The 24958-nt window shown below is 40.8% G+C and overlaps 1 protein-coding gene across 1 annotated transcript in view; it reads right to left on the bottom strand.

The window, feature by feature from the left end:
- The window catches only part of POC1B (POC1 centriolar protein B), a 93398-nt gene that overhangs the window by 58060 nt on the left and 10380 nt on the right, over positions 1-24958 (bottom strand). The window contains exons 3-4 of the mRNA XM_017512916.2: positions 8936-9107; positions 4050-4229 (exon numbers count right to left, since the gene is read on the bottom strand). Of these exons, the coding sequence (XP_017368405.1) occupies positions 4050-4229; positions 8936-9107 (352 nt within the window). The remainder of the gene's footprint in view (positions 1-4049; positions 4230-8935; positions 9108-24958) is intronic.

Raw genomic sequence — 24958 nt, 5'->3', positions numbered from 1 at the left:
GCAGGTGTGTGGATGAGGAGACAGGTTCACCTCACTATCCTCATCTGAGAAAACTATCTAACAAGATTTTTTCCACAAACTCCTATTGCTTTAGTTCCAGGTGTCACTGAGCAGCCTTCTGATTATATTCTGACTTTGTTGGCAAAGGACGAAGGCCCTGACTAAGGCATGCAAATGTTCCAGGCTCTGTGGCAGTTAGCACTGTCACTAAAAAGAGTAAACTGGCATCTGACATATGTTTCAGACTCTCCTAAATTTATGAAACATGACTCAAGCTCCCCTGAGCTTTCTCATCTTCAGGTATAGGGTGAAAACAGGACTTCTAGTCCTGCAGATGTTTGAAAGTCCTGGATTAGAATGACTTCATCAAGGTTAAGTTCTCCCTGGAAGATGCACAAACACTCTGGGAGGCTGGGCCTGGGTGGTCAATCAGGCCCTCTAGACATTGGTCTAAACTATCTCGTTCTAACTGCAATAAGGTAAGCCAAGAAGATACATTATAATAAATGCATGAGAAAGAATCTGTAAGCATGTTGTAGAGCACATAAATAAAAAGTTGCCAAGAAAATGAAATTCTTATTCATTAAATTTAACCAAATTATTCATCAAAGAACATTCCTTGAGGAAGGCCTCTGTAGAGTTTTATATTAATCATTCACTCCAAACAGTAAGAAAACTGACTTAAAAAAAAATCCCTCAGAACCTTAAGGTGCCAGCAAGATAAAGATAGTCCATGAAGGCCAGGTGTGCCGAGTAAGCAACTGGCCAATAGAACAAGAGTCAACCAAAATGGATAAAGAAAGCAGTGAAGCCATATAAACATCTCCATGCAAAATATGCACGCACAATACTCCTGGATTTGCTATAAAAGATTCACAAAAATAACTCTTCTCTGAAGAAATCCATGAAAATTACCTTTGCTTTAGAGGTAAACCTAAGCCTACTCACCAACATTTCACTGATTCATTCAGCCACATTTTTGCACAACCCCTGACCCTTTCCCATCCTGTAGCTGATACTCTACAGTGCTTCTCAGATCGTATCTGACCTATCTGGAACACTCTCTCCTGACACCAGCCTTACTAGCTTCCTCAGTATAGTCCAGTCTTGGCTCAAACACCTTGGTAAATATGCCTTCCCTGACCTCGATATGTGAAACAGCACCTCCCAATCCCACCACTTTTTATCTTGTTACCCTGCATAATTTTTCTCCACTTATCACTAATGTATTTGCTGCCTGTCTCTCTTCAGTAAAAGAAGCTCCATGAGAGTAGAAATTTTGTGTTTTACTTTATGCTGTATCATACAATTTAGAACAGTGCCTGGCAAGAGAATACAACATAAATACTTGCAATTCAAAGTCTAATAGGGAAGACAGGTCTAAGCTGACAGACCTCATAAAGCAAGGCAATGTGGTGGCATAAATGAGTCACAATGAGCTTGGCCCAGAAGAGGGAGAAACCATTCCTGGAGGAAGAGATGCAGAGCAGGTTGAGAAGGAAGGGCAGAAGCAGGGGCGTTCCAGCATGGAAATCATCATGTGAAAAGGCACAAGTCATAAAGGGTCATTCACACTTGAGGAGCCTCCTCTGGCTGCAAGAAGGTGAATGGTGAAAGTGACAGAAGAAAGACAAAGTGACAGAAGAAAGATAAGAGGACAGTGCATACACGCCAGGGCAACGAGTCACTGAGGGGTTTTAAGGTGAGAAACAGCATGACCAGATTTGTTTTTTACAAAAGTAGAGATGCAGGGTGGATGGTGGGAAGAGGGATTCTGCAGTCTGGGAGACCATTTAGGAGATTCCTGCAAAAGTCTCCACAAAGGTCAAAGGTGCTAAAACTGCAGCAGCAGCATTGAGGATGGAAATAAAACAGATGTCTTGACTGGGTAAGAAGATCTCACTTTTTAACTCTCTCTCTCCACAAAAGTCTCCACAAAGGTCAATGTTGCTAAAACTACAGCAGCAGTGTTGAGGATGGAGATAAAATGTCTTGACTGGGTAAGAAGAACCCATTTTTCAAGTCAGTCTCTCTCTCTCTCTCTCTCTCTCTCTCCCCCCCCTTCCCTCCCTCCCCCACCCTCTCTCTCTTTCTCACACACAGACACACACACACACACACACACAACACAGACATATACACACACTCTCTCTAATACTTTCAGGTGTGACTATATTCAGAAACCAACTTACGTGATTAAATAAAAATTCATTCTGTTCCTCTCACAGCTCTGCTCTCTTCTGAATTAATATTATTTTTAGTCAGTCCTTTGCCCACAGTGTCCCTCAGCAGTGACAGGCTTAAATAAGCCCAAACACTGCCATCCAAGAGGAAAAGCCCATGGTTTCAACAAGACTCACTCCTCTAGGAGGAGATGCTATGTTTCTGTGGGCGAGCCTGAGCTGAATGTCCGCTGCTGCAACTGGAGATAGGGCCACTGCTCCACAAGACACAGAGGGGACCAAGGGGGCAGGCTAGTTCCTCAGGGCAAGCTTGAGCGCCGCTACCAGAAAACAGGGAATGGATGCTAGGCAGAAAATGGGGAATGGTCACCCAGGGTGGAGTGCAATGGCGCAATCTTGGCTTACTGCAACCACAGCCTCCTGGGTTCAAGTTATTCTCCTGCCTCAGTCTCTCAAGTAACTGGGACTACAGGCACGTGCTACCATGCCTGGCTAATTTTTGTATTTTTAGTAGAGGCAGGGTTTTGCCATGTTGGCCAGGCTGGTCTCAAACTCCTGACCTCAAGTGATCCACCAGCCTTGGCCTCACAAAGTGCTGGGATTATAAACATGAGCCATCAGGAAATGCAATCTACACTGTCAGTACTTTAGCAGAGTGTCCTATGAACAGAAAGACTCCACAGCTGTTGGCCAACAGGTAACTAACAACACCTACAGTAGCATTCACCTGCCAACAGACTGCTGCCAAATATTCTGGAGTTCTTCCTGACTTCACTCTTTCTCTGTCAAATCTGATGTGACAGCTCGTACTGCCGGTTATAACTTCAAACTTTGTCTAGAATCCAACCACATCACAATCTTCATAGTCACCAGCTTGGTCCAAGCCAGGACCTGGACTGCTTAGCCTCCTAACAAGGTCTCCCTGCTTCTGGCCTGGCTTTGACAATCTATTCTCCACACAGCAGTCTAAGAAATTCCAGTAAAATGCAGGTCAAAGAGAGGACGGCACTACACTGCCATCTCCTCCCACCAAGGGCATGAGTCAGCGCTGCTCTTAGCCTGGCTGGCCTTCCTGGGGCCCCTCCTACATCCCCACCTATCCTCGCCCATGCTTTTCTTCACATAGCCACCAGGCTCTGCCTCAGGGTTTCTGCCCTTGCTTCTCCTATCCAGGATATTCTTTTCCTGAATTTCTTAAAGCCTCACTCCCTCCTTTACATCTCTATCCAAAGGTCACCCTATCTGTGAGACATTCCCTGAATGTCATTTGAAATTAAAGGCCCCTTGCCGGTATGATGGTTCATGCCTGTAATCCAGCACTTTGGGAGGCCAAGGCAGGTGGATCGCTTGAGCCAAGGAGTTTGAGACCAGCCTGGGCAACATGGTCAAACCCTGTCTCTACTAAAAATACAAAAAATTATCCAGGAATGGCAGTGAATGCCTGTAGTCCCAGCTACTCAGAGTCTGAGGTGAGAGAATCACCTGAGCCCGGGAAGTCAAGGCTGCAATGAGTGGTAATGGCATCACTACATTCCAGCCTGGGTGACAGGAGTGAGATCGTATCAAAAAAATAAATAAAATAAAAATTACAAGTCCTCTTCCAACCCGGCTCTTTCCCCATAGTACTTACTGCCATTTGACCTATCTATCTATTTTCCTATTTGTTTGTCTGTCTCTCTGGAATGTAAGAGCAAGGATTTTGACTATTTTGTTTACTATTGTTCCAGCATATAGCAGTCGCACAAAAAATATCTTCCGAATGAATGAATATGTCCTCAAACCCTTTTTCTGGAAGCTGAGGGCAAACATGAACTACAGCAGAAAAAAAAAATGTGGAAATCTTAATATGAAATTGTTTACACTTACTTGGCACAGCGTACCCAGTGTGTATGTCGATATAAGGAATACAGGAAGCGCTGGCGATACATGTTCCATACTTTTATGGATTTGTCCTCAGAAGCTGTAGCTAGAAACTGGCCATCAGCTGAAAAGTCTACACTTCGAACTGGAGCTGTATGAGCTTTAAATTCTGAGAACTTTCCTCTCCTGGAAATAAACAGTTTAATATTTATAACTCATTTGGTTTAATTATAGTTAATACTTAATCACAATACAAACTTCGAAACATGGAAAATAGTTTAAATAAAATGGTTTAACTCTTGTAAAACCTAACAAAAGTATGAAAAGGCTATGTTGTACTGTACTCTTCATCAACATTGAAATTTCCTTGAAATATTTCCTTGAAATTTCAGTGTTGAGAATTGAAGAGTAGAGAAAAAGAGAATGAAAAAAAGATGGAGAAAATAATGTGAGGCATTTGAAAAGTAGAAAGCCTTAAAATAGGAGCAGGCTAGACAGTGTTCGATTACAAGGTGATATGTGGTAAATGCTACTTTGTGTCAGTGTTCCCAGGTTCCCAAGGCATTTTCACCTTACACTGTATCCAGGACTTAGCAATTTTCCCATTTAGAAAATCATATTGACACTCAAGATATCCTATGGGGAAAATTGTGATAAATGCTTGAAAAAAATCAGGCAACAGAATTTAGCTGGCCACAATATATTTCTCAGATGTTCAAATGTTCACGCTGATCTCCCATACACCTGCACCTCGTCCTGTATTTTGTTACTTTGGCTGGTCAGAGTGACATCGCCTGTGTCCAAGCCAGAAGCCTGGTATTCATACTCAACTCCTCCCCCTTCCTCTCCCACATCCAGTAAGTTAGCAAACCATATCATCCTTACTTCCTAAATATCTTTCGAATCCTCCTCTTCTATGTCAGCTCTGCTTGCCTTAAGGTAGATATATCCTCAACATCCTTCACCTAGGTTATTGCAAAAGCCTCTTAACTGGTCTTCCTGCTCTAATCTTTTGTCCCCTTCTGGTCACCTACATATTGTGCTTATTACCTTGCTAAGAGTGTAACGCCAAGCATGTAAATCCTAGTGTAAATGTGTCACTGGCTCTTCTCCAAAAGAAAGCACAATGCCCAAAGGCTTTGGCGAGGCATCCTGCCACTACACTGAACTTTGTACTCAGAACAGTCACAGCACTTCAAACACACCCCTGCCTTTGCAATTATTGCTTTCTCAGGCTGGACTACTTCCTTCCCCCATCCCTAGGCCCCCTTGACCAAGCCAGACAGGCTCCCTATCTGCTACAACGATTTTACTTACTACACTATACAGTGACTTTTTAAAGAACTATTTGTCTCCTCTTAAGCAGTACATTTTTGGAGAACAGGAATGATGATTTATTTATCTCTATAAGGCCACCATCTAGCAATATGTCAAGCACATAAAAAGAACTCAATACATGTTGAATTCCACTCAGAACAGTCAATAAAGGCTCTTAGACCCAACCTGGCTTAAGCTTCCAGTGGTCGGTAGGGAGCAAAGGTGACTTTTATCATAAATTTCCATCACCTGACATATGATATTACTCATGAATAACTGAAATTAATATTAAACAAATATTAGGAGGGAGCATCCAGGGACTAGCTCAGTGAGGTTTTCAAGGGTGAATTTCATGAGTGGAAATCAGAAGTATAGTTTGGCCTGAATCCAAGTATAATGTCTACAGAAAACAAAGGAAAGGCATCTGCAATGACCAGGAGGCTGAGAGACAGACTGTCAGTATCACCAAAATTTGCCCTGATTTTTAGCTCAGCATTCCACACTCCAGCAGGCTGTCCTCTTTGCCACCTTTCTAAAAGTCTCTCCTCTCAGCTGTAGGCTAAACCAAGCACCGGATCCAGTCTCAACAGGAAACAGAAGAAACCAAGATAGGAGTGCCTTGTGTTTGTTGTGCTAGTGCCTAACTGGTTTCCAGTTCCTCATTTTGACTTAATATAGGCTCTCTGCCTCCTAAATATTTACTTTCCCTTTCAGCCAAATTCTCTTGACTGTTCACTGTGATGAACTCTGGGCCAGACTTGCTTTCAGACTTGCTCCTACCTATTCTTTTCTTATTTATTTTTTTGAGACGTGTTCTCTTTCTGTGACACAGGCTGGAATACAGTGGTGCAATCACTACTCACTGTGACTCAAACTCCTGTGTTCAAGAGATCCTCCTTCCTCAGCCTCCTGAGGAGCTAGGTGTGTATCACCATGCCCAGCTAATTTTATTTTTTATAGAAACAGGGTCTCACTATATTGCCCAAGCTGGTCTTGAACTTTTGGCCTCAAGTGATCCTCCTGCGTCAGGCTCCCAAAGTGCTGGAATTACAGGTGTAAGCCATGCCACCTGCCTCTTCCTACTCTTTCTTAGCCTTCTGATCACCAGCTGTGGTGTGTATCTGTAAATATGGCTGCCAATACTCATCTCATCCCTGTACATGCATGTCTCTCCACTTCACATGGGGTGGAATCTGTTTATTTCTCCTCCCTTTGAATCTGGGCTGGTGTTGTGACTTTACTTTGAGGAACAGAATGTGGTAGAAGTGACGTTTCAAGTTTCGGGCCTAGTCCTTAAATGGTCTAGCAGCTTCTGATTTGATTCTCCAGACAACCCAGAAAATCGTGACAAATCATTGTTTCTGAACTAACATACTAAGGTTTTAGGACAATCATACAGCAAGAGATAACTGACACATCATCTGCCTTCCTGTTGCCACAATCCACCATTATTGGTCTGGCCCTACTGTGACATGATTTAGTAAGAGAAACCAGGGACACCTACACAAGCCTAATCACTGTATTAAGGTGAGCTATGACAAATTAATGATTCAGTGAGATTTCAGCTCATCTACCCTTATACAGTTTGTTCACGGAGATTTCCTTGAATTAGTAATGGGAGACTGAAGTTATGCTGTGCTGAAGATAGCAAAAAGGCTAGTTCTAAATTCCCAAAGCTAAGGATTTTGGAACATGCTTCTCCTCTCAGGCACCAAACCAGTTCCTTCTCCCTTAAAATTTCCTGCTACATTGCCATCCATTATAACATGTCACTCCTCTTCAACAGTTTTCACTACCATTGGAATAATAGATTTGTCAGCATAGAGTTCCCCTTGGGTGGTGGCAGAAAAAAATCACCCACTGGCATGGGAAGGCTGGCATGGGAAAGCCCATGAGCTTTCCTGTATTTGGGAGTGCCTGGGCCTGTTTAGCCACAGAGTACAAGTCAAATCCTGCCACAACAGTGTCAAGGAAAATGCACAAATTCTCTTTTTTTTTTTTTTTTTCCAGACAGAGTTTTGCTCTGTCACCAGGCTGGAGTGCAGTGGTGTGATCTCGGTTCACTGCAAACTCCACCTCCCGGATTCAAGCAATTTCTCCTGCCTCAGCCCCACAGTAGCTGGGACTACAGGGGCATGCCACCACGCCCAGCTAATTTTTGTATTTTTAGTAGAGATGGGGTTTCACCACGTTGGCCAGGTGGTCTCGATCTCTTGACCTCGTGATCCGCTTGCCTAAGCCTCCCAAAATGCTGGGATTACCAGCATGAGCCACTGTGCCCAGCCAAAATGCTCAGATCTTTATCCTCTGAAGCAGTGGTACCCAGCCTTTTAGCACCAGAAACCAGTTTCATGGAAGACAATTTTTCCATGGGACCAGGGGGTTGCGGGAAGGATGGATGATTTGGGGATGACTCAAGCACATACATTTATCAAGTACTTTATTTCTATTACTATTATTATTATTTAAGACAGAGTTTCACTCTTTTCTGCCCAGGCTGGGCAATGGCACAATCTTGGCTCACTGCAACCTCTGCCTCCTGGGTTCAAGCAATTCTCCTGCCTCAACCTCCCGAATAGCTGGGATTACAGGTGTGCACCACCATGCCTGGCTAATTTTGTATTTTTAGTACAGACAGGGTTTCACCACATTGGCCAGGCTGGTCTCGAACTCCTGACCTCAGGTGATCCACCCTCATCAGCCTCCCAAAGTGCTGGGATTACAGGCATGAGCCACCACGCCCAGTCCTATTTCTGTTATTATTACATATTCACTATAATGTAGAATCAGTGGGAGCCCTGAACTTGTTTTCCTTCAACTAGTTGGTCCCACTTGGGGTGATGGGAGACAGTGACAGATCATCAGGCATGAGATTCTCATATGGAGCGTGCAGCCTAGATCCCTTGCATGCACAGTTCACAATAGGATTTGTGCTCCTATGAGAATCGAATGCTTTCGCTGATCTGATAGGAAGCAGAGCTCTGTTGTGTGGCCTGGTTCCTAACAGGCCATGGACTGGTACTGGTTGGTGGCCCAGGGGTTGGGAACCTCTGCTCTGAAGTATTTATGGGGGGAAATAATATGATATGTAGAATTTGTTCTAAAAACACTCCAGGGGAAAAAGTGAGGGGAGGTGTAGATGAAACAAGATGGGTAGAATCCTGACAACTGCTGAAGCTGATTGATGGGAATATGGGGGCAGGGGAGTCGTGCTATTCATTCTATTTTCATGTATGTTTGAAAATTTACATCCTTAAAGCTAATTTTGTATTTTTGGTAGAGTCAAGGTTTCATCATGTTGGCCAGGCTGGTCTCAAACTCCTGACCTCATGATCTGCCCACCTCAGCCTCCCAAAGTGCTGGGATTACAGGTATGAGCCACCACGCCAGGCCAAGAAGACATAAATATGAGGAAAAAACTGTATGAATTAGTTTGACTTTACAAAAAACGCAGCATGCCTTGTATGTGACTGAGACTAGTAGTTCAGATAGCAGTGCATGAGCAGCAGCCAGGCTCAGCTTTCTTTCACATTTCCAAATCCAAAACATAGCAAGTATTTATCTGTTTCTCTTACTTATCAGGAATCCAGAGTCTCACGGTTCTGTCTCGTGAGGCAGATGCCAATAAGTTTCCGTGTGGAGAAAACTGTACGCTGGTTACAACATCCTTGTGACCCACATATCTGTAAGCTCTAGCATGTGGCTTGAAATTCCATAGCATGAGAAAGGTATCCCAAGAAGCAGTAGCTATCAAGAAATAGAAGAACAAAACCATTGTTTGTTAAAATGCAAACATAGGTGTCTCTCATTACAATAAGCAGCATATCTAATAACAAGGCTTCCAGGTAATAGAGGGGCTGGAGGTTGTAAGGCTGACCAGGTAATAGCCAAATTACTTTTTTTTTTGAGATGGAGTCTCGCTCTGTTGCCAGGCTGGAGTGCAGTGGCGTGATCTTGGCTCACGGCAATCTCTGCATCCCAGGTTCAAGCAATTTTCCTGCCTCAGCCTCCCGAATAGCTAGGACTACAGGTACACACCACCATGCCCGGCTAACTTTTTTGTATTTTAGTAGAGATGGGGGTTTCACCATGTAGGCCAGGATGGTCTGAATCTCCTGACCTCGTGATCCGCCTGCCTTGGCCTTCCAAAGTACTGGGATTACAGGCGTGAGCCACCACACCCGGCCCCCAAATTACTTTTTAAAGGTACTCAAAACTACATGACTAATATACAAGCTTGGCTGTGTCCTATGTAAGTACACAACAGGATGACTGCCCCCTGTATTCAATTAATGCTTAGTAACTTTATGTACTAGAAGGCCTCAGCATAGTGTAATAGAGGGTACACGGGACTAAGAGTCAGTTTTGTTTCTAACTCTGGGTAATGGAAAGCTACTTAACCTCTGTGTTATGATGTCATGAGGACCGAATGTTTTTCCTGAGAGGGATAGATGAGATAATTTTTCAAACTGTTTATGTGGAAATAACTTCACACTTACAGAAAAGCTACAAGAATAGTACAAATAACACTAATATGCCTTTTACCCAAATCTCCTTGTTAATGTTTTGCTTCATTTGTTTATAATTTGCTCTGTACTTGTTTCTCCTTGTACATAAACACACATAAACACACATAACACACACACACACACACACACATTTTTTTTTTCCTGAATCATTTAGGAGTAAGTTATACAACTCATGGCACCTTTATTCCTAAATACTTTAGTGTTTTTTCTAAGAATACGGATATTCTCTTAACACACAGCACAGTTATCAGCTTCATGAAGCTGGTTGTTAAAGATGCAATATGTTAATATACCAACTATATTTTAATTTTATCAACTGATCCAGTAATACTTTATAACTGGATAAGGTGATCTTAAAAGTCTCTTTCTGCTCTACAATTTAATGGCATTGATGATTAATAAAAGAAACTTGTGTGTCAGACACTAGCTTAAGGGTTTACAAAAAGGAAAACAAATGCAATCAATGGTGGAGATAAATGCCTTGACTAAGAATGAACAAATAAACAAATGAAAGGTTGATCTAACTCCTGCCTAAAAAACAAATTTTATTATATGCATGTAGCCCTAGAATAGCCCCAATAATGGGAAGTAGGTCAATAAGAATCACTAAATCTGGATTGTAGAACACTTAGAAAAAATGTAATGTTAGAAACTTGAACACAATTAGTATAATTGTTAGGAAACAAATAGGATCTGACTATATAAAGTCACTGAAATCTATGTTCTTTTGCCAACATATAAAGTTCATTTGGGCCCAGCTCATGCATTATTTCCATGTAAAACAGTTAAAGTGTGTTCAGCTACAATATTGCTTAGCACCCCCTTTTTAAAAAGGTACAAAGAGTTAACATTCCATCAAAGCTTATCGAAATTACTAAAGATTTATAACAGAGTCTAAGTTATCCAAGGCTAATGTAGACAAAGCAGGGAAAATACTGAGTTATCATATGTATCAAACTCAAGACCCTATTTGAGTTCTCTGTATTATGCTGGAAACAAGAAACACAAAAGCAAGTAAGATACAGTCCTTTCCCTCAAAGAATCACATAGTAGGGAAGACATCATTAATAATACACATATGCAGAGGACTTTTATATATTATTTACTCATTAATGTTAGGTGGGGTGATTGGGTAGTCCATTCTGAGGAAAGGATGTTTGAGCAGAGAGGTGAGTGAAATGGGGAGTGATCCCAGCTGAGACATGGAGAAAGAGCACCTGGAAGAATGAGGAATGGCACAGAGTTCAGCGTTCCCACAGTAGAGGGGAGAGAAAGAGACTGGTGGGAGGGAAGCCAAAAGGGGGGCAGATGGAGGAGGAGAAGTCATGGTGGGAGGGGTATCATCTTATTCTAAAGTGCAATGTGCCATTATCCTAAGTAAATTAATGCAGAACAGAAAACCAATACTGTATGTTCTCACTTATAAGTGAGAGCTGAACATGAGGTACACTGGACATAAAGATGGCAACGATAGCCACAGGGGACTACTAGAAGAGGGAGGAAAGGTTTCAAAAACTAACTATTGAGAACTATGCTCACTACCTGGATGACGGAATCAATCGTACCCCAAATCTCAGCATCATGCAATATACCCAATATACCCATGTAACCCATGTAACAATATACCCTGCACATGTAACCCGAATCTAAAATAAAAGCTGAAATTATTAAAAGAAAAACTGCCTATCGATGATGGACATTTGGGTTGGTTCCAGGTCTTTGCTATTGTAAACAGTGCCACAATGAACATATGTGTGCATGTGTCTTTATATAGAACAATTTATAATTATTTGGGTATATACCCAGTAATGAGATTGCTGAGTCAAATGGTATTTCTATTTCTAGGCCCTCGAGGAATCTCCACACTATCTTCCACAATGGTTGAACTAATGTACACTCCCACCAACAGTGTAAAAGTGTTCCTATTTCTCCACATCCTCTCCAGCATCTGCTGTCTCCAGATTTTTTAATGATCGCCATTCTAACTGGTGTGATGGTATCTCAATGTGGTTTTGATTTGCATTTATCTAATGACCAGTGATGATGAGCATTTTTTCATGTTTGCTGGCCTCATATATGTCTTCTTTTGTAAAGTGTCTATTCATATTCTTCCCCCACTTTTGAATGGGTTTGCTTTTTTCTTGTAAATCTGCTTTGGTTCTTTGTAGATTCTGGATATTAGCCCTTTGTCAGATGGGTAGATAGCAAAAATTTTTTCCCATTCTGTTGGTTGCTGGTTCACTCTAATGGTTGTTTCCTTTGCTGTACAGAAGCACAGGAGTTTAATTAGATCCCATTTGTCTATTTTGGCTTTTGTTGCCATTGCTTTTGGTGTCTTAGCCATGAAGTCCTGGCCTATGCCTATGTCCTGAATGGTTTTACCTAGGTTTTCTTTTAGGGTTTTTATGGTGTTAGGTCTTATGTTTAGATCTTTAATCCATCTGTAGTTAATTTTAGTGTAAGGTGTCAGGAAGGGGTCCAGTTTCTTCTTTGTGTACATGGCTAGCCAGTTTTCCCAACACCAGTTATTAAACAGGGAATTCTTTCTCCACTGCTTGTTTTTGTCAGGTTTTTCAAAGATCAGATGATTGTAGATGTGTGGTGTTGCCTCCGAGGCCTCTGTTCTGTTCCATTGGTCTATGTCTCTGTTTTGGTACCAGTACCATGCTGTTTTGATTACTGTGGTCTTGTAGTATAGTTTGAATTCAGGTAGCATGATGCCTCCAGCTTTGTTATTTTTGCTTAGGATTGTTTTGGCTATGCGGGCTCTCTTTTGGTTCCACATGAAGTTTGAAATGTTTTGTTTTTTTTTTTCAGTCCATCATTGATAGACTGGATAAAGAAAATGTGGCACATATATACCAAGGAATACCACACAGCCATAAAAAACGATGAGTTCATGTCCTTCATAGGGATGTGGATGAGTCTGGAAACCATCATTCTCAGCAAACTGACACAAGAACAGTAAACCAAACACTGCATGTTATCACTCACAGGTGGGTGTTGAACAATTAGAACACGTGGACACAGGGAGGGGAGCATCACACACTGAGGTCAGTAGGAGGTGGCTAGGGGAGAGACAGTGGGGGGTGGGGAGGGAAGGGAGGGTTAATGAGGGGAGAAATACCAGATATAGGTGATGGGGAGATGAAGGCAGCAAACCACCTTGCCAAATATGTATCTATGCAACAATCCTGCATGATCTGCACATGTACCCCAGAACCTAAAGTACATTTAAAAAATATTTTTAAAAAAGGGGGAATGATATTGAAAAAAATAAAAAAAGAAAGAAAAACTGCGACGGGAAAGTACTCTAGATTTTGAGCAGGCGGAATCTCATGATCTGGTTTAAGAACACTGTAACTCTGACAATAAGAATTTTTAAAAATTATATTCTCAAAGGAGGGAAATAAAATTATAAAAATAAAAAACAAAACAATTATGGTGGGTCAACTGGACATTCATAAGGAAGTAAATCAATCTTGATTCCTACACTTTATATCACATGCAAAAGTTAATTCCACGAAGAATATAGATCTAAATGTGTTAGGTAAAACAATATACTTTTAGAAGAGAACACAGAATATCTTCATGACCTTGAGGTAGGCAAAGACTGCTTTAAAAAAACACTAAAGTTAATAAGCATAAAGGAAAATAATGATAATTTATCTGTACAAAAACTAAGACGTTTTGTTCACTGAGAGATACCAATCACCAAGTAAGCACCAAGTAAGCCACCAAATGGCAAAGAAGATATTTACAACCCATATATCCAACACATAACAAAGTATGCATATACAGAATCTATAAAGAATGCTACAAATCAGCCAGGTATAGTGACTCATGCCTGTAATTCCAGCACTTTGAGAAGCCAGTGTGAGAGGATCACTTGAGGTCAGGAGTATGAGACCAAGCAGGACAACATAATGAGACTCGAACTCTACAAAAAAAAATAGTAAGAATGCTACAAATCAATAAGAAAAAGGCACATTACCCAACAACAACAACAAAAAAATAGGCAAAGGACTTAAACAGGCATTTTGCAAAAGAAGATACCCAAATGGCCAGTGAACATATGAGAAGGTACTCGATTCCATTAGTCATCAGGAAAACGTAAATTAAAACCATGATGAGATATCCATGCACTGTAATCATCAGAATGATTACAATGAAAAAGATAAATACACCAAATCTTGGTGAGGATATAGAACAATAGGAATGCTCATATACTATTAGTGGTGATAACCACTTTGAAAATCCATTTTGAAATACCTATTGAAGCTGAATATATACTATTTGATTCAGCAATTCCACTCCTAGGAATATACCCAGAGAAATTCTTATGTATGGTTAGCAAAAGACATGTACAATGTTTGTGGCAATACTATTCACAATAGATGAAAACTAGAAGCCCACTATCCATCCAAGTAAAATGAATACATCAATTGTGATATATTCATGTTATATATCTACTGTGTTAAATTTTACTTATATGAAGTTTAAGAAGAAGTAAAATTAATCTATGAAGTTAGAAGTAAGCATAGTGATTATGTGGATTGCAGGGAGGCAGGATAGTGGCTGGAAGGGAACACAAGAGGGGACTTCCAGGGATACTGGTAATGTTATGTTTCTCACTCTGAGTTTTGGTTAAATAAGCATGTCACATTCTAAAGCACAAGCTGTACAATTATCCAATTTTGGAACATATCAATGCTTTTATAAAACATTTAGGAAAAAAGCAGAAAAACATCACTCTAGCTGTTGGGCAGAGAAGATCAAGGGGCAGGTGACAGATCTATTAGGAGGCTACTGCAATCATCCAGTCAGGAGAAAGCAGTGATCTGGACTAGGCTGGGTGCCTTGGAAGTGGGAGAAAGAGTCAAAATCAAGATACATTGTAGTGTCTCTGAGGCTTGCTAATGACTAAATGTGAGGGAAAGAAAAAGAGAAGATGCTAGGATTTTGGCCTGGGCACTCAAGTGGGTTTTAGTGCCATTTAATGAGATGGGAAAGACCAGAAGAGAAGAAGGTTTGAAGTGATACAGGATGGGGTGGAAATAAAGAGTTCTTTTTCTGGACATCATAAATTTGAGATGCCAATTAGGCATTCAAGTGGAAATGTCAAATGGGAAGGAAGATGGATATACCCCCCTAGAGCCCAGAGAGAGGTTCTGACCTTATAGTGTGGTGGTTAAAAGAACACCCTGTAAAAGTAGACTCACTATGTTCAAATCTATGCTGTAACTTACTGCTGTGTGCCCTTGGGTAAGTTACTCAACCTCTCTGTGCCTAGGACACTTCATCTGCAAAATATGAGGCACTGAAAGTATAAAGGAAACAGTACCTGCAATTTATGCCTGCCACATGAAAAATACTCAAATATAGCTATTATTGCTAAAGTTTTCTCTGTTAGTAGTAGCTTAGAGAAAGTACTAAAGACTATAAACTGGATGAAATCACTGAGGAAATCAGTAAAGAAGAGGGTGAGGATACTTAACCTTCAGATAAGGATGAGCAAAGGAAGGAACCACAAATGAAGTAGGAGGGAACAAGGACATTATGGTGTCCAGGAAGAGAAGAAGCATTCTGAGAAGGTGATGTGTGTCAAATGAGGCTGAGTAAAATCAGGCCTGATCAGAACCTGCTACATAATTTGCAGGGCCTAGTGCAAAATGTAAATGTGAGGAAAATAATTAAGGAAAATAATTAAGATTTTCAGGACAATGATAGCACAGCATTAAATTAAGCATGGGGCCCTGTGCAACTGTGCAGGAGATATCCCCACAAAGCTGGCCCTGGGCCCAAGGACCAAATGTTGGTTTGGCAACAAGAATTGCTTCCATAAAGTGATGGGATCAAAGCCAGAATAGCATAGATTGAGAAGAAAATAAGACAGAGTTAATATATATTATATAATATATATATGATGCCCAAGGCAGCGGGTCACTTCAGTCTAGAGGTTTGAGATCAGCTGGGCAATGTGGCGAAATCCCGTCTCTACAAAAAATACAAAAAATTAGCTGGGCATGGTGACCTGCACCTGTAGTCTCAGCTACTCTGTGGGGGTGGGGGAGGCTGAGGTGGGAGGACACTTGAGTACCGGAGACAGAGGCTGTATTGAGCAGTGATTGTGCCACTGCACTCCAGCCTGGGTGACAGAACAAGGCTCTGTCTCAAAAAAAAAAAAAAAAAAAAAGAAACAACAAAAAAACTATGAAAACCAACACTGAATTTCCCTCTTCCTTAACCTTTCCTAGGAAAGAATTGTCCTACCAAATCTTAACATCATGATAATAAAATGTATTTAATTACTGATGTTAGTGTTGTACTGTGTCAACTTGGAATTTGCTTTCATATATTTCCACTAAACCACACCCTGTATAAATATTACCACATAATTTTAAATGTCAAAGCTTGTACCATTCATGTTCAACTGGCCTATTTTGAGATAAAATGTCAAAAGGGAGGAAATTAATAGAAAACATTAACTTGTAATCTCCCAATTAAAAAAATGTGTATGTTTTATAACAATAATCCATTGTTTCAAGAAATCCTTGTTGGCAAAAGAAAGAACAAAGCCCATGCTTACCTAGGGCAGTGCTTTGTCTCTGGAGGTGACAACAAAGAACACACAAATGGAAAACGTGTTTGCTCTTCATCTATCACACAATGTACAAACGGCTACCCGTCTTTGTGTCACCTTAAGTACCAATAACTTCCTTGAGTCAACCCAAGCTTTCTCACTCATTGATTTGACCAAAATCAGCTGCAGTTACTTAGAGGCTCTGTCAGGAACACTATTTTCTGAAAAGAAATGTTACTGTCTCCAGTTTTTTGTTTCTTACAAATTATCTTATCTTTTCAATTGGTAATATGTGTACCTCATATAGAATTCCAGTATTACAGGATTCCAACATTACAAAATGGTATTTAATGAATCTCTTCTTGTCCTTGGCAACCTGGTTCTCCTTCCTAGAGGCAACCAGCATTACTATTTTCTTGGGAATACTTTGTGCTCTTACAAATGTGTGTGTCTATTCTCATATTTTTTTTTATACAAATGATAGTATCTTATACTTGCTATTATGCATTTTGCCTCTCTATCCTCCCTCCTCAGTCTACTTAGTATGATATACATTGGAGATAATGTTTTGTTAATACCTAGAGCTGCCTCATTCCTTTTTCCCTTTTATTTTTTGTAAATTTTTATTTTGATAATTTTCTGTAAGCTTATTACAGAAAAATTACAGAAATGTTCTTAGGTTGCTCTTTGTCTTTATTGGCTTTGATATTCTTGAAGCTTACAGGCCTGTTATTTTGGTAGCATGTTTGTTAATTTTATTAGATTCAAGATGTAATTTTGACAAGAATATCACAAAAGTTATGATGTGACCTTTGCAGTGCATCATATTAGGGTGCACATGATGTCTCTTTGTCCTAACAGTGTTGATGTTAACTTTGATTGCTTGGTTTTGTAATCCTACCTCTACCATGTAAAGTTAGTATTTTTCTCTGTGGAATTAATAAGTAACTTGTGGATATGGTTTGGCTCTGCTCCCACCCAGAATCTCATCTTGAATTGTAATCCAAATTATAATCCCCGTTTGGGGAAGCGACCTCATGGGAGGTGATTAGATTATGGGGGCAGTTCCCCCATGCTGCTCTCGTTGATTGTGAGTGAGTCCGCACAAGATGTGATGATTTTATAGGGAACTTCACCACCTTTGTTCTGCACTTCTCTCTCCTGCTGCCATGTGAAGAAGGACGCGTTTCCCCTTCAGCCATAATTGTAAATTTCTTGAGGCCTACCCAGTCATGTGGAACTGTGTTGTCAATTAAACTTTCTCCTTTATAAATTACCCAGTCCTAGGAGGTTCTTTATAGAAGTGTGTGAACAGACTAATACACAAAGAGATAAGACTATATAAATATCACCTTCCTCACCAAACTGTCACACACTAATTTTAGCATCCTTTCATAATTTTCTAACCCATCATTCTATGATTTACTACTTAATTAATGTTTAATTAATGAATTAATATTTTAAAAATGTATTTACTATTCTAAGGAAGAACCATCCCTTTTCCTCCATTTATCTGTTTACTCATTCACTTATTTCTATCAGTGTGAATGTAAAGATTATTTAATTCAACAAGTTATAATCCATAACTGTCATTTATTTTGACTCGCAAATTGTCCAGATTTGGCAAATGAAAGCCCCTTAAAAAGCTGACCTTCATGTCCTTTTGATATGTTTCCATCATTCTTCAAATACTCCTTTGTTTTCTAGAATTACAAGATGTTCTAAGAGGTACTTCTGCTCCAGCCCTGAAATAGGCCTTTCCCCTCCACCAAAAAAGCTCTGATTTCTTTTAATGGATAATGGTATTTAGACACCAATATTTGGGCACAATGTTTGCTCATTGCTACTGGTGTGTCAGTGAACAGAGCTAAGAAATAAGAAATCTCAACAGGCAGAGCTAAGAAATTAGCTATAAATAGAGAGCTGTTATCTGTCTATATGTAGGTATGTCAACTGACATAGGTATTAAAAACGATGAGTTCTAATATAACACCAAGAATACATTCGTGCCCTCTTTTTCCATATTTGTGATTCTCTTTTCCCACAATAAGAAACCTGGCTCCCATTATGCTCAATATATCTTTGCTCAAGCCTAAAATACAAACGGTAGTTTTAGAATCATGAAACCACAAGATTGCAAAAGCAATCTCACTAACTAGAGTTCAGGATTCAGTTTTTGTTTTCCGTTTTTGTTTTCTGAGAGAGAGTTTCGCTCTGTTGCCGAGGCTAAAGTGCAGTGGTGCTATCTTAGCTCACCACAACCTTGGCCTCCCGGGTTCAAGCAATTCTCATGCCTCAGCCTCCAGAGTAGCTGGGATTACAAGGGTGCACCACCACACCTAGCTAATTTTTTTTGTATTTTTAGTAGAGACAGGGTTCCCCCATGTTGCTCAGGCTGGTCTCAAATTACTATCCTCAAGTGATCTGCCTGCCTTGGCCTCCCAAAATGCTGGGTTTAAAGGCATGCACCACCACACCCAGGCTGTTTTGTTTTTTTTTAACTGGGAGGCAATTAAATTACAGGTGGCACCTTTTTGGTCTTGTCACACTTCCTTTTGCTCTTTGGTAACATGGGTCTATTTCAGCTTGGCAACTAGTCCTAGGGTATGGCCCTTTCTTTCAAGTGTGGTTATGATTCCTAAAGACATGGCCTTTCTGGTGTCTCAACTCAATGTCTGGAGTGTTCAGAGAGATTTTCTCTTTGTTGGAGCTAGAGACCTAGGCATCCAGCCCTGCATGGTCATTAGTATCAGCTCTCAGTCAGCAGGGACAGATGCCTGGTAGTCTCACAGATTCCCATCCTGCACATCCTGAACTCAGCCAGGCTGTTACCCTGAGACTGCTCTATCTCCCTGCTGTGCAGCAGGAAAGGTGCCCCCAGGAAGAAAGCCAAGGAGATCATGGGACCCACCTTGCATGTTTTCTTTCTTGCAAAGATCATAGTTTTGCACTCTCTGTAGCTCAATGCCTGAAAACAGCTAACTCACATATATTTTGTCCAGTTTTACAATTATTAGGTTGGTGCAAAACAGAAGTATTTGCTATTGATACTATTTTCATATTTCCAGCTACTAATTACTTTCATCGCTGGAGGCAGAAATACGTTTGCTTTTTTTTTGAGACAGAGTCTCGCTCTATCGCCAGGCTGGGGTACAGTGGCACGATCCAGGGTCACTGCAACTTCCGTTTTCCAGTTTCAAGCAATTCTCCTGCCTCAGCCTCCCAAGTAGCTGGGACTATAGGCATGCACCACCACTACCAGCTAATTTTTTTGTATTTTTAGTAGAGACGGGGTTTCACCATGTTGGCCAGGATGGTCTCAATTTCTTGACCTCATGATCCGCCTGCCTCAGCCTCTCAAAGAGCTGGGATTACAGGCATGAGCCACCATGTCCAGCCAGAAATATGTTTTCATTCTTTTTTTTTTTTTTTTGAGATGGCATCTCAGTCTGTCATACAGGCTGGAGTACAGTGACACGATCTCAGCTCACTGCAGCCTCTGCCTCCCAGGTTCAAACAATTCTCCTCCCAAGGAGCTGGGACTACAGGCACGTGACACCACTCCAGCTGTTTTTGTATTTAGTGGAGACAGGGTTTCACCATGTTGGCCAGGCTAGTCTCAAACTCCTGGCCTCAGGTGATCTGCCTACTGGCCTCCCAAATTGCTGGCGTACAGGCATGAGCCACCATACCTGCCAAACAGTACATATTTTAGATAACTTTGTACATGGGAAATATATTCCCTCTCAGGCCTTTTCATTCCATATTCAAAATAATTCTGATTGGCCAGGTGCAGTGGCTCATGGCTATAATCCCAGCACTTTGGGACGCTGAGGTGGGTGAATCACCTGAGGCCAGGTGTTCGAGACCAGCCTGGCCAACATGGTGAAACCCCGTCTCTACTAAAAATGCAAAAAAATTATCTAGGCACTGTGCCAGATGACTGTAATCCCAGCTACTTGGGAGGCTGAGGCAGGAGTATCACTTGAACCCAGGAGGCAGAGGTTGCAATGAGCTGAGATCATGCCACTACACTCTAGCCTGGGTCACAAAAAAAACAAAAACAAAAACACAAAACCACCCTGATAATTCAGATTACCTTCATATAGAAATCCTAGGATTTTTCAAGTATTTGAGAAGTCCTTCAATATATTTTCTACCTCCATTATGTCCTACTATAAAGTCCATTACTGAAATTAAGCTCAGCTTACTAGTTTCACCTGGTGCCATGACTTTGTACTTTATGCTGTATTTCCAGGTTCATGTTGGCCTTTGGGTCACAAAAGAAACACCAGATTGCTTTATTTATTGCAGGGTGGGGATAGGGAAGTCTTCTAAAGAAATCTTTAAGAATGAGCTCTCTAAATAATTTTAAGAAAAGAAAAATAAAAGGCAATCCCCAGACATACACATCTACAAACCTGGATGGGGCCTGGCACAATGGCTCACACCTGTAATCCCAGCATTTTGGGAGGCCAAGGCAGATGAATCACGTGAGGCCAGGAATTCGAGAGCAGTCTGGCCAATATGGTGAAATACTGTCTCCATTAAAAATACAAAAATTAGCTGGGCATGGTGGTGTGCACCTATAGACCTAGCTACTTGGGACGTTGAGGCATGAGAATCACTTGAACCCAGGAGATCAGGGCTGCAGTGAGCTGAGATCACAACACTGCACTCCAGCCTAGTGACAGGGCTAGATTTTCTCAAAACAACAACAAACCTAGATTGAAGTGAGGGAGAGGGTTGTACAATAAAAAGACATTTTCAATCTTGGCTAGGCAAACTTTAATATTGTAATAAAACTGTAATATTGTAATACTCTTCCCTCTCATCACCTTTCAACCCATCCTGTGATGTCTGTACTATGCAAGCACTACATAATAATATAATTAAGTGATGGCACTAACTTAAAATCCCTTTGCCTTGAATGAGGAAATAACTAAGCATATTTTCTTTCTAGCTTATACTAAGTAATTAGCTTGCTAGTATAAGCTGGGTCTAAAGGAGCTGTGGATGTTTTAAAAAGTAATCTTTAGTAATGACAAGCTGAAGAAATTGAATTTAATTTATTCAAATTCCACATGTCTTTGAGGACTGGCAATAACAAAAACAGAAACCTTTAATGAATTGGTGCTATGAGCCTAGTATTTTTAAATACTTCATAAGTACCGAGCCCAGGCACAATGGCTTATGCCTGTAATCCCGGTGCTTCAAGAGGCCAAGGCAGAAGGACTACATTAGGCCAGGAGTTCAAGACCAGCCTAAGCAATATAGTGAGATCCCATCTCTACAAAAAATTTAAAAAATTACCTGAGCTTGGTGGTACATGCCTATAGTCCCAGCTACTCCAGAGGCTGAGGTAGGCGGATGGCTGGAGCCCAGGAGGTCAAGGCAGCAGTGTGCCATGACTGCATCACTGCACTTCAGACTAGGCACTTTTACAAGCATTATTTTATTTAATCCTAACAACAAGGCAGATAAATATCATTATCTCTATTTTACAGAAGAAGAAATGAGGCTTAATGAGGTTAAGTAACTGGTCAAAGTAATATAGATGAAAAGTGAAAAGAGCTCAAATTTTAATTTTATAAGACTCCAAAACCTAGGCTTTTAACCTTCTCAAAGCAAAGGGAATTTATGAATTATCTCCATTAGAATTACTAAGGTCCTTGCTCAAAATACAAATTTCTGGTAAATTATACATTCTTTGGGGTGAGACCTGGGAATATAAATTTTTGACAAGTTTCTCACTGAATTCTGACGCATATTGAAATTTGAGAAACACTGCTTTCTCTTACTACCTCTCAGGGTATACGCTAAATTAGTTTAGCTTTTTAAATTTTTCAGCTTTTGTAATTTTAGTAATATTTTAAGCTATAACAGGAAAAGCTCCAGAAAGTAACACATAGGCTGCCATCAAGAATTTGAAAAAATAAAAATGTTGGCAAACTTTCATTATGGTTTCACTGCAGAGAAAGTAACTAAAAAATTCCAAATTTTAGTGTGCTTCTATTCAGTTAAAAAAGGAAAGATTAACTTGTTCTTTACCATCATTTATTGTACAAGCACACCACATGTTACAGAAGGACTGAATCAGTGACAGGATAACCTTGAAGGAAAAAGGGGGAAGTGACAACTTCAATGTTAAAATTATGTAATTTTCAACAGAAACTTCTAAAGTACAGCTCAGATTCCGTAAATTGTGTGCAAATATATTTAAAAGCTTTTAATGTTTGTTTAAACTTGAATGTGGCCCTCTGGGAAAGGGACAACTGGCCTAATGGAAAAGGAAATGGTTCCAGAATCAGACTCAAACTAGGCTCTAGTAGGCTAAAGGTCCCTAATCCCCAGGCAAACTGGTACTGGTCCATGGCCTGTTAGGAACTGGGTCACATGGCAGGAGGAGAGTGGCAGGCAAACAAGTATTAAGACCTGAACTCCACCTCCAGTCAGATCAGCAGTGGCATTAGATTCTCACAGGAGTGTGAACCCTACTGTGAAAATTGTCGTCCACAAAACCAGTCCCTAGTGCCAAAAAGGCTGGGGACCACTGCTAGGCTCTGCTGCCTACTAGCTTTATAGTTCTGGGCAAATTACTGAAATTTCAGTTTCTGCATCCTTAAAAAGGGATGGCGACACTTCACAGCCTACTGTTTTCTCCCATACTCTTCCCTCTCAGCACGTTTTAACCCATCCTGGGAAACCTAAGAACCCTTATGATATGGTTTGGATTTATGACCCCACCCAAATCTCATGTTGAATTGTAATCCCCAGTGCTGGAGGAGGGGCCTGGCAGAAGGTGATTAGATCATAGGGGCAGATTTCACCCTTACTATTGTTGTGATAGTGAGTTCTCACAAGATCTGGTTGTTTAAAAGTCTATATAGCACCTCCCCTTCTCTGTCTTCCTCCAGCTCTGGCCATGGAAGATGTGCCTGCTTCCCTTTACCATGACTGTAAGTTTCCTGAGGCCTCCCCAGCCATGTTTTCTGTAGAGCCTGTAGAACTGTGAGCCAATTAAACCTCTTTTTTTTTGATAAATTACTCAGTCTCAGGTATTTCTTTATAGCAGTGGGAGAACTGACTAATATATCCTGCCTTCTAAGAGTCTACTAAGAAAAACTATGCTTCAGGTCCTGCTTCCTCTAATCATGACTAGAAGCTGAAGCTTAAGGCTCTCTAGTCGTCACTCACTGTGCAAACTCTCACTCCCATAATGCTCTGGATATCCCCTTAAGCTGACCCTGGTACCCATGCCTTCTCTCCTCAAAAATCTACCATTGGGCCACATCACCCACTAGATAATGCCTCTTTATTCACATCCTCCTCTTTCTAAGTCCCTCTTCCTCCTTAAGTACGTAAACCTTGACTCTGCCTGGAGACACCAAGTTTCCTGACACCTTTCAAGCAGCAATCATTTTCTCTTTCACAGGTCACAGTCTTTTTCTCCATTTCAACTCTGAGCACTATGAATTAAAACAGATATCTGACCCCAGCAACATGTGGGCATTGTTGGAAAAGGGGAGAGTCCTAAGTTATAAAGCAGTCAAAAATCTCTAATTGTGGAGCTTAAATTCAAGTGGAAATGCATACAAATATGTCATTTTATTGATTTACTTATTTTAACTAATTAATTTTTTGAAGATGAGGGTCCTGCTATGTTGTCCAGGCTGGTCTCAAACTCCTGGGCTCAAGCTATCCTTCCTGCCTCAGCCTCTTGATAGCTGGGACTACAGGCATGCACCACTGTGCTTCACTTTGTATCATTTTAAATTGTGCTAAGAGGCATAAATGATAAAGCAGGAAGTCTTATTTGTGTGGGGGTGGAATCTTAATTTAAATAGAATGATCAGTGGCATTTAAAGTGGAGGTGTGAAGGACAGGGAGTCAGCCAAGTAAAGAGTGAGGTGATGAAGAACATTGCAGACCAAGGGGGAAACAGGGCCTCTCAAAAGACGTATTTTCTCCTGCCTCCTCAGCATACCATTCTGAGGATCTTGTCACCAGCAGAACATGAGCACTTCCCAAATCACTGATTGCAACCCACCAGGACAACTTGCTTTCCTTATGACACACTCACTTCCATCTCATACAAAACTCCAAGACCCATGTTCTCTTGGGTCCCTTGCTCTCCATTGAGGCTCTCTTCTCACCATCTTCACTTCACTACCGAATTTATAACCTTTATTTCTCTCTTTATTCAATTATAATCCCCCTCAAACACATAATGTTCAATCCCTTGACTCTCCCTCCTTCCTTCAAATTCCCGTGGCAAAAATCCCAATCACTCTGCCTTTTCTGAGACTGTAACTATACCAGTGAGAATTGCTGGTCACCCCACCCCCAAACAGATTCAAAACACAATAAATTTATAACTAAGTTCACATGGGTTTTATATACTGCAAAGCCACAAACGATTCTCTATTAGTTTCCTCCTCCACTCTCTCTAATGACTATTTAATATTGCCTGTCTCTTCAACATT

The sequence above is a fragment of the Cebus imitator genome, unplaced genomic scaffold, assembly GCF_001604975.1.
Source record: "Cebus imitator isolate Cc_AM_T3 unplaced genomic scaffold, Cebus_imitator-1.0 Scaffold479, whole genome shotgun sequence".
Classification (NCBI taxonomy): Eukaryota; Metazoa; Chordata; class Mammalia; order Primates; family Cebidae; genus Cebus; species Cebus imitator.
This window is presented reverse-complemented; position numbering and strand designations above follow the sequence as displayed.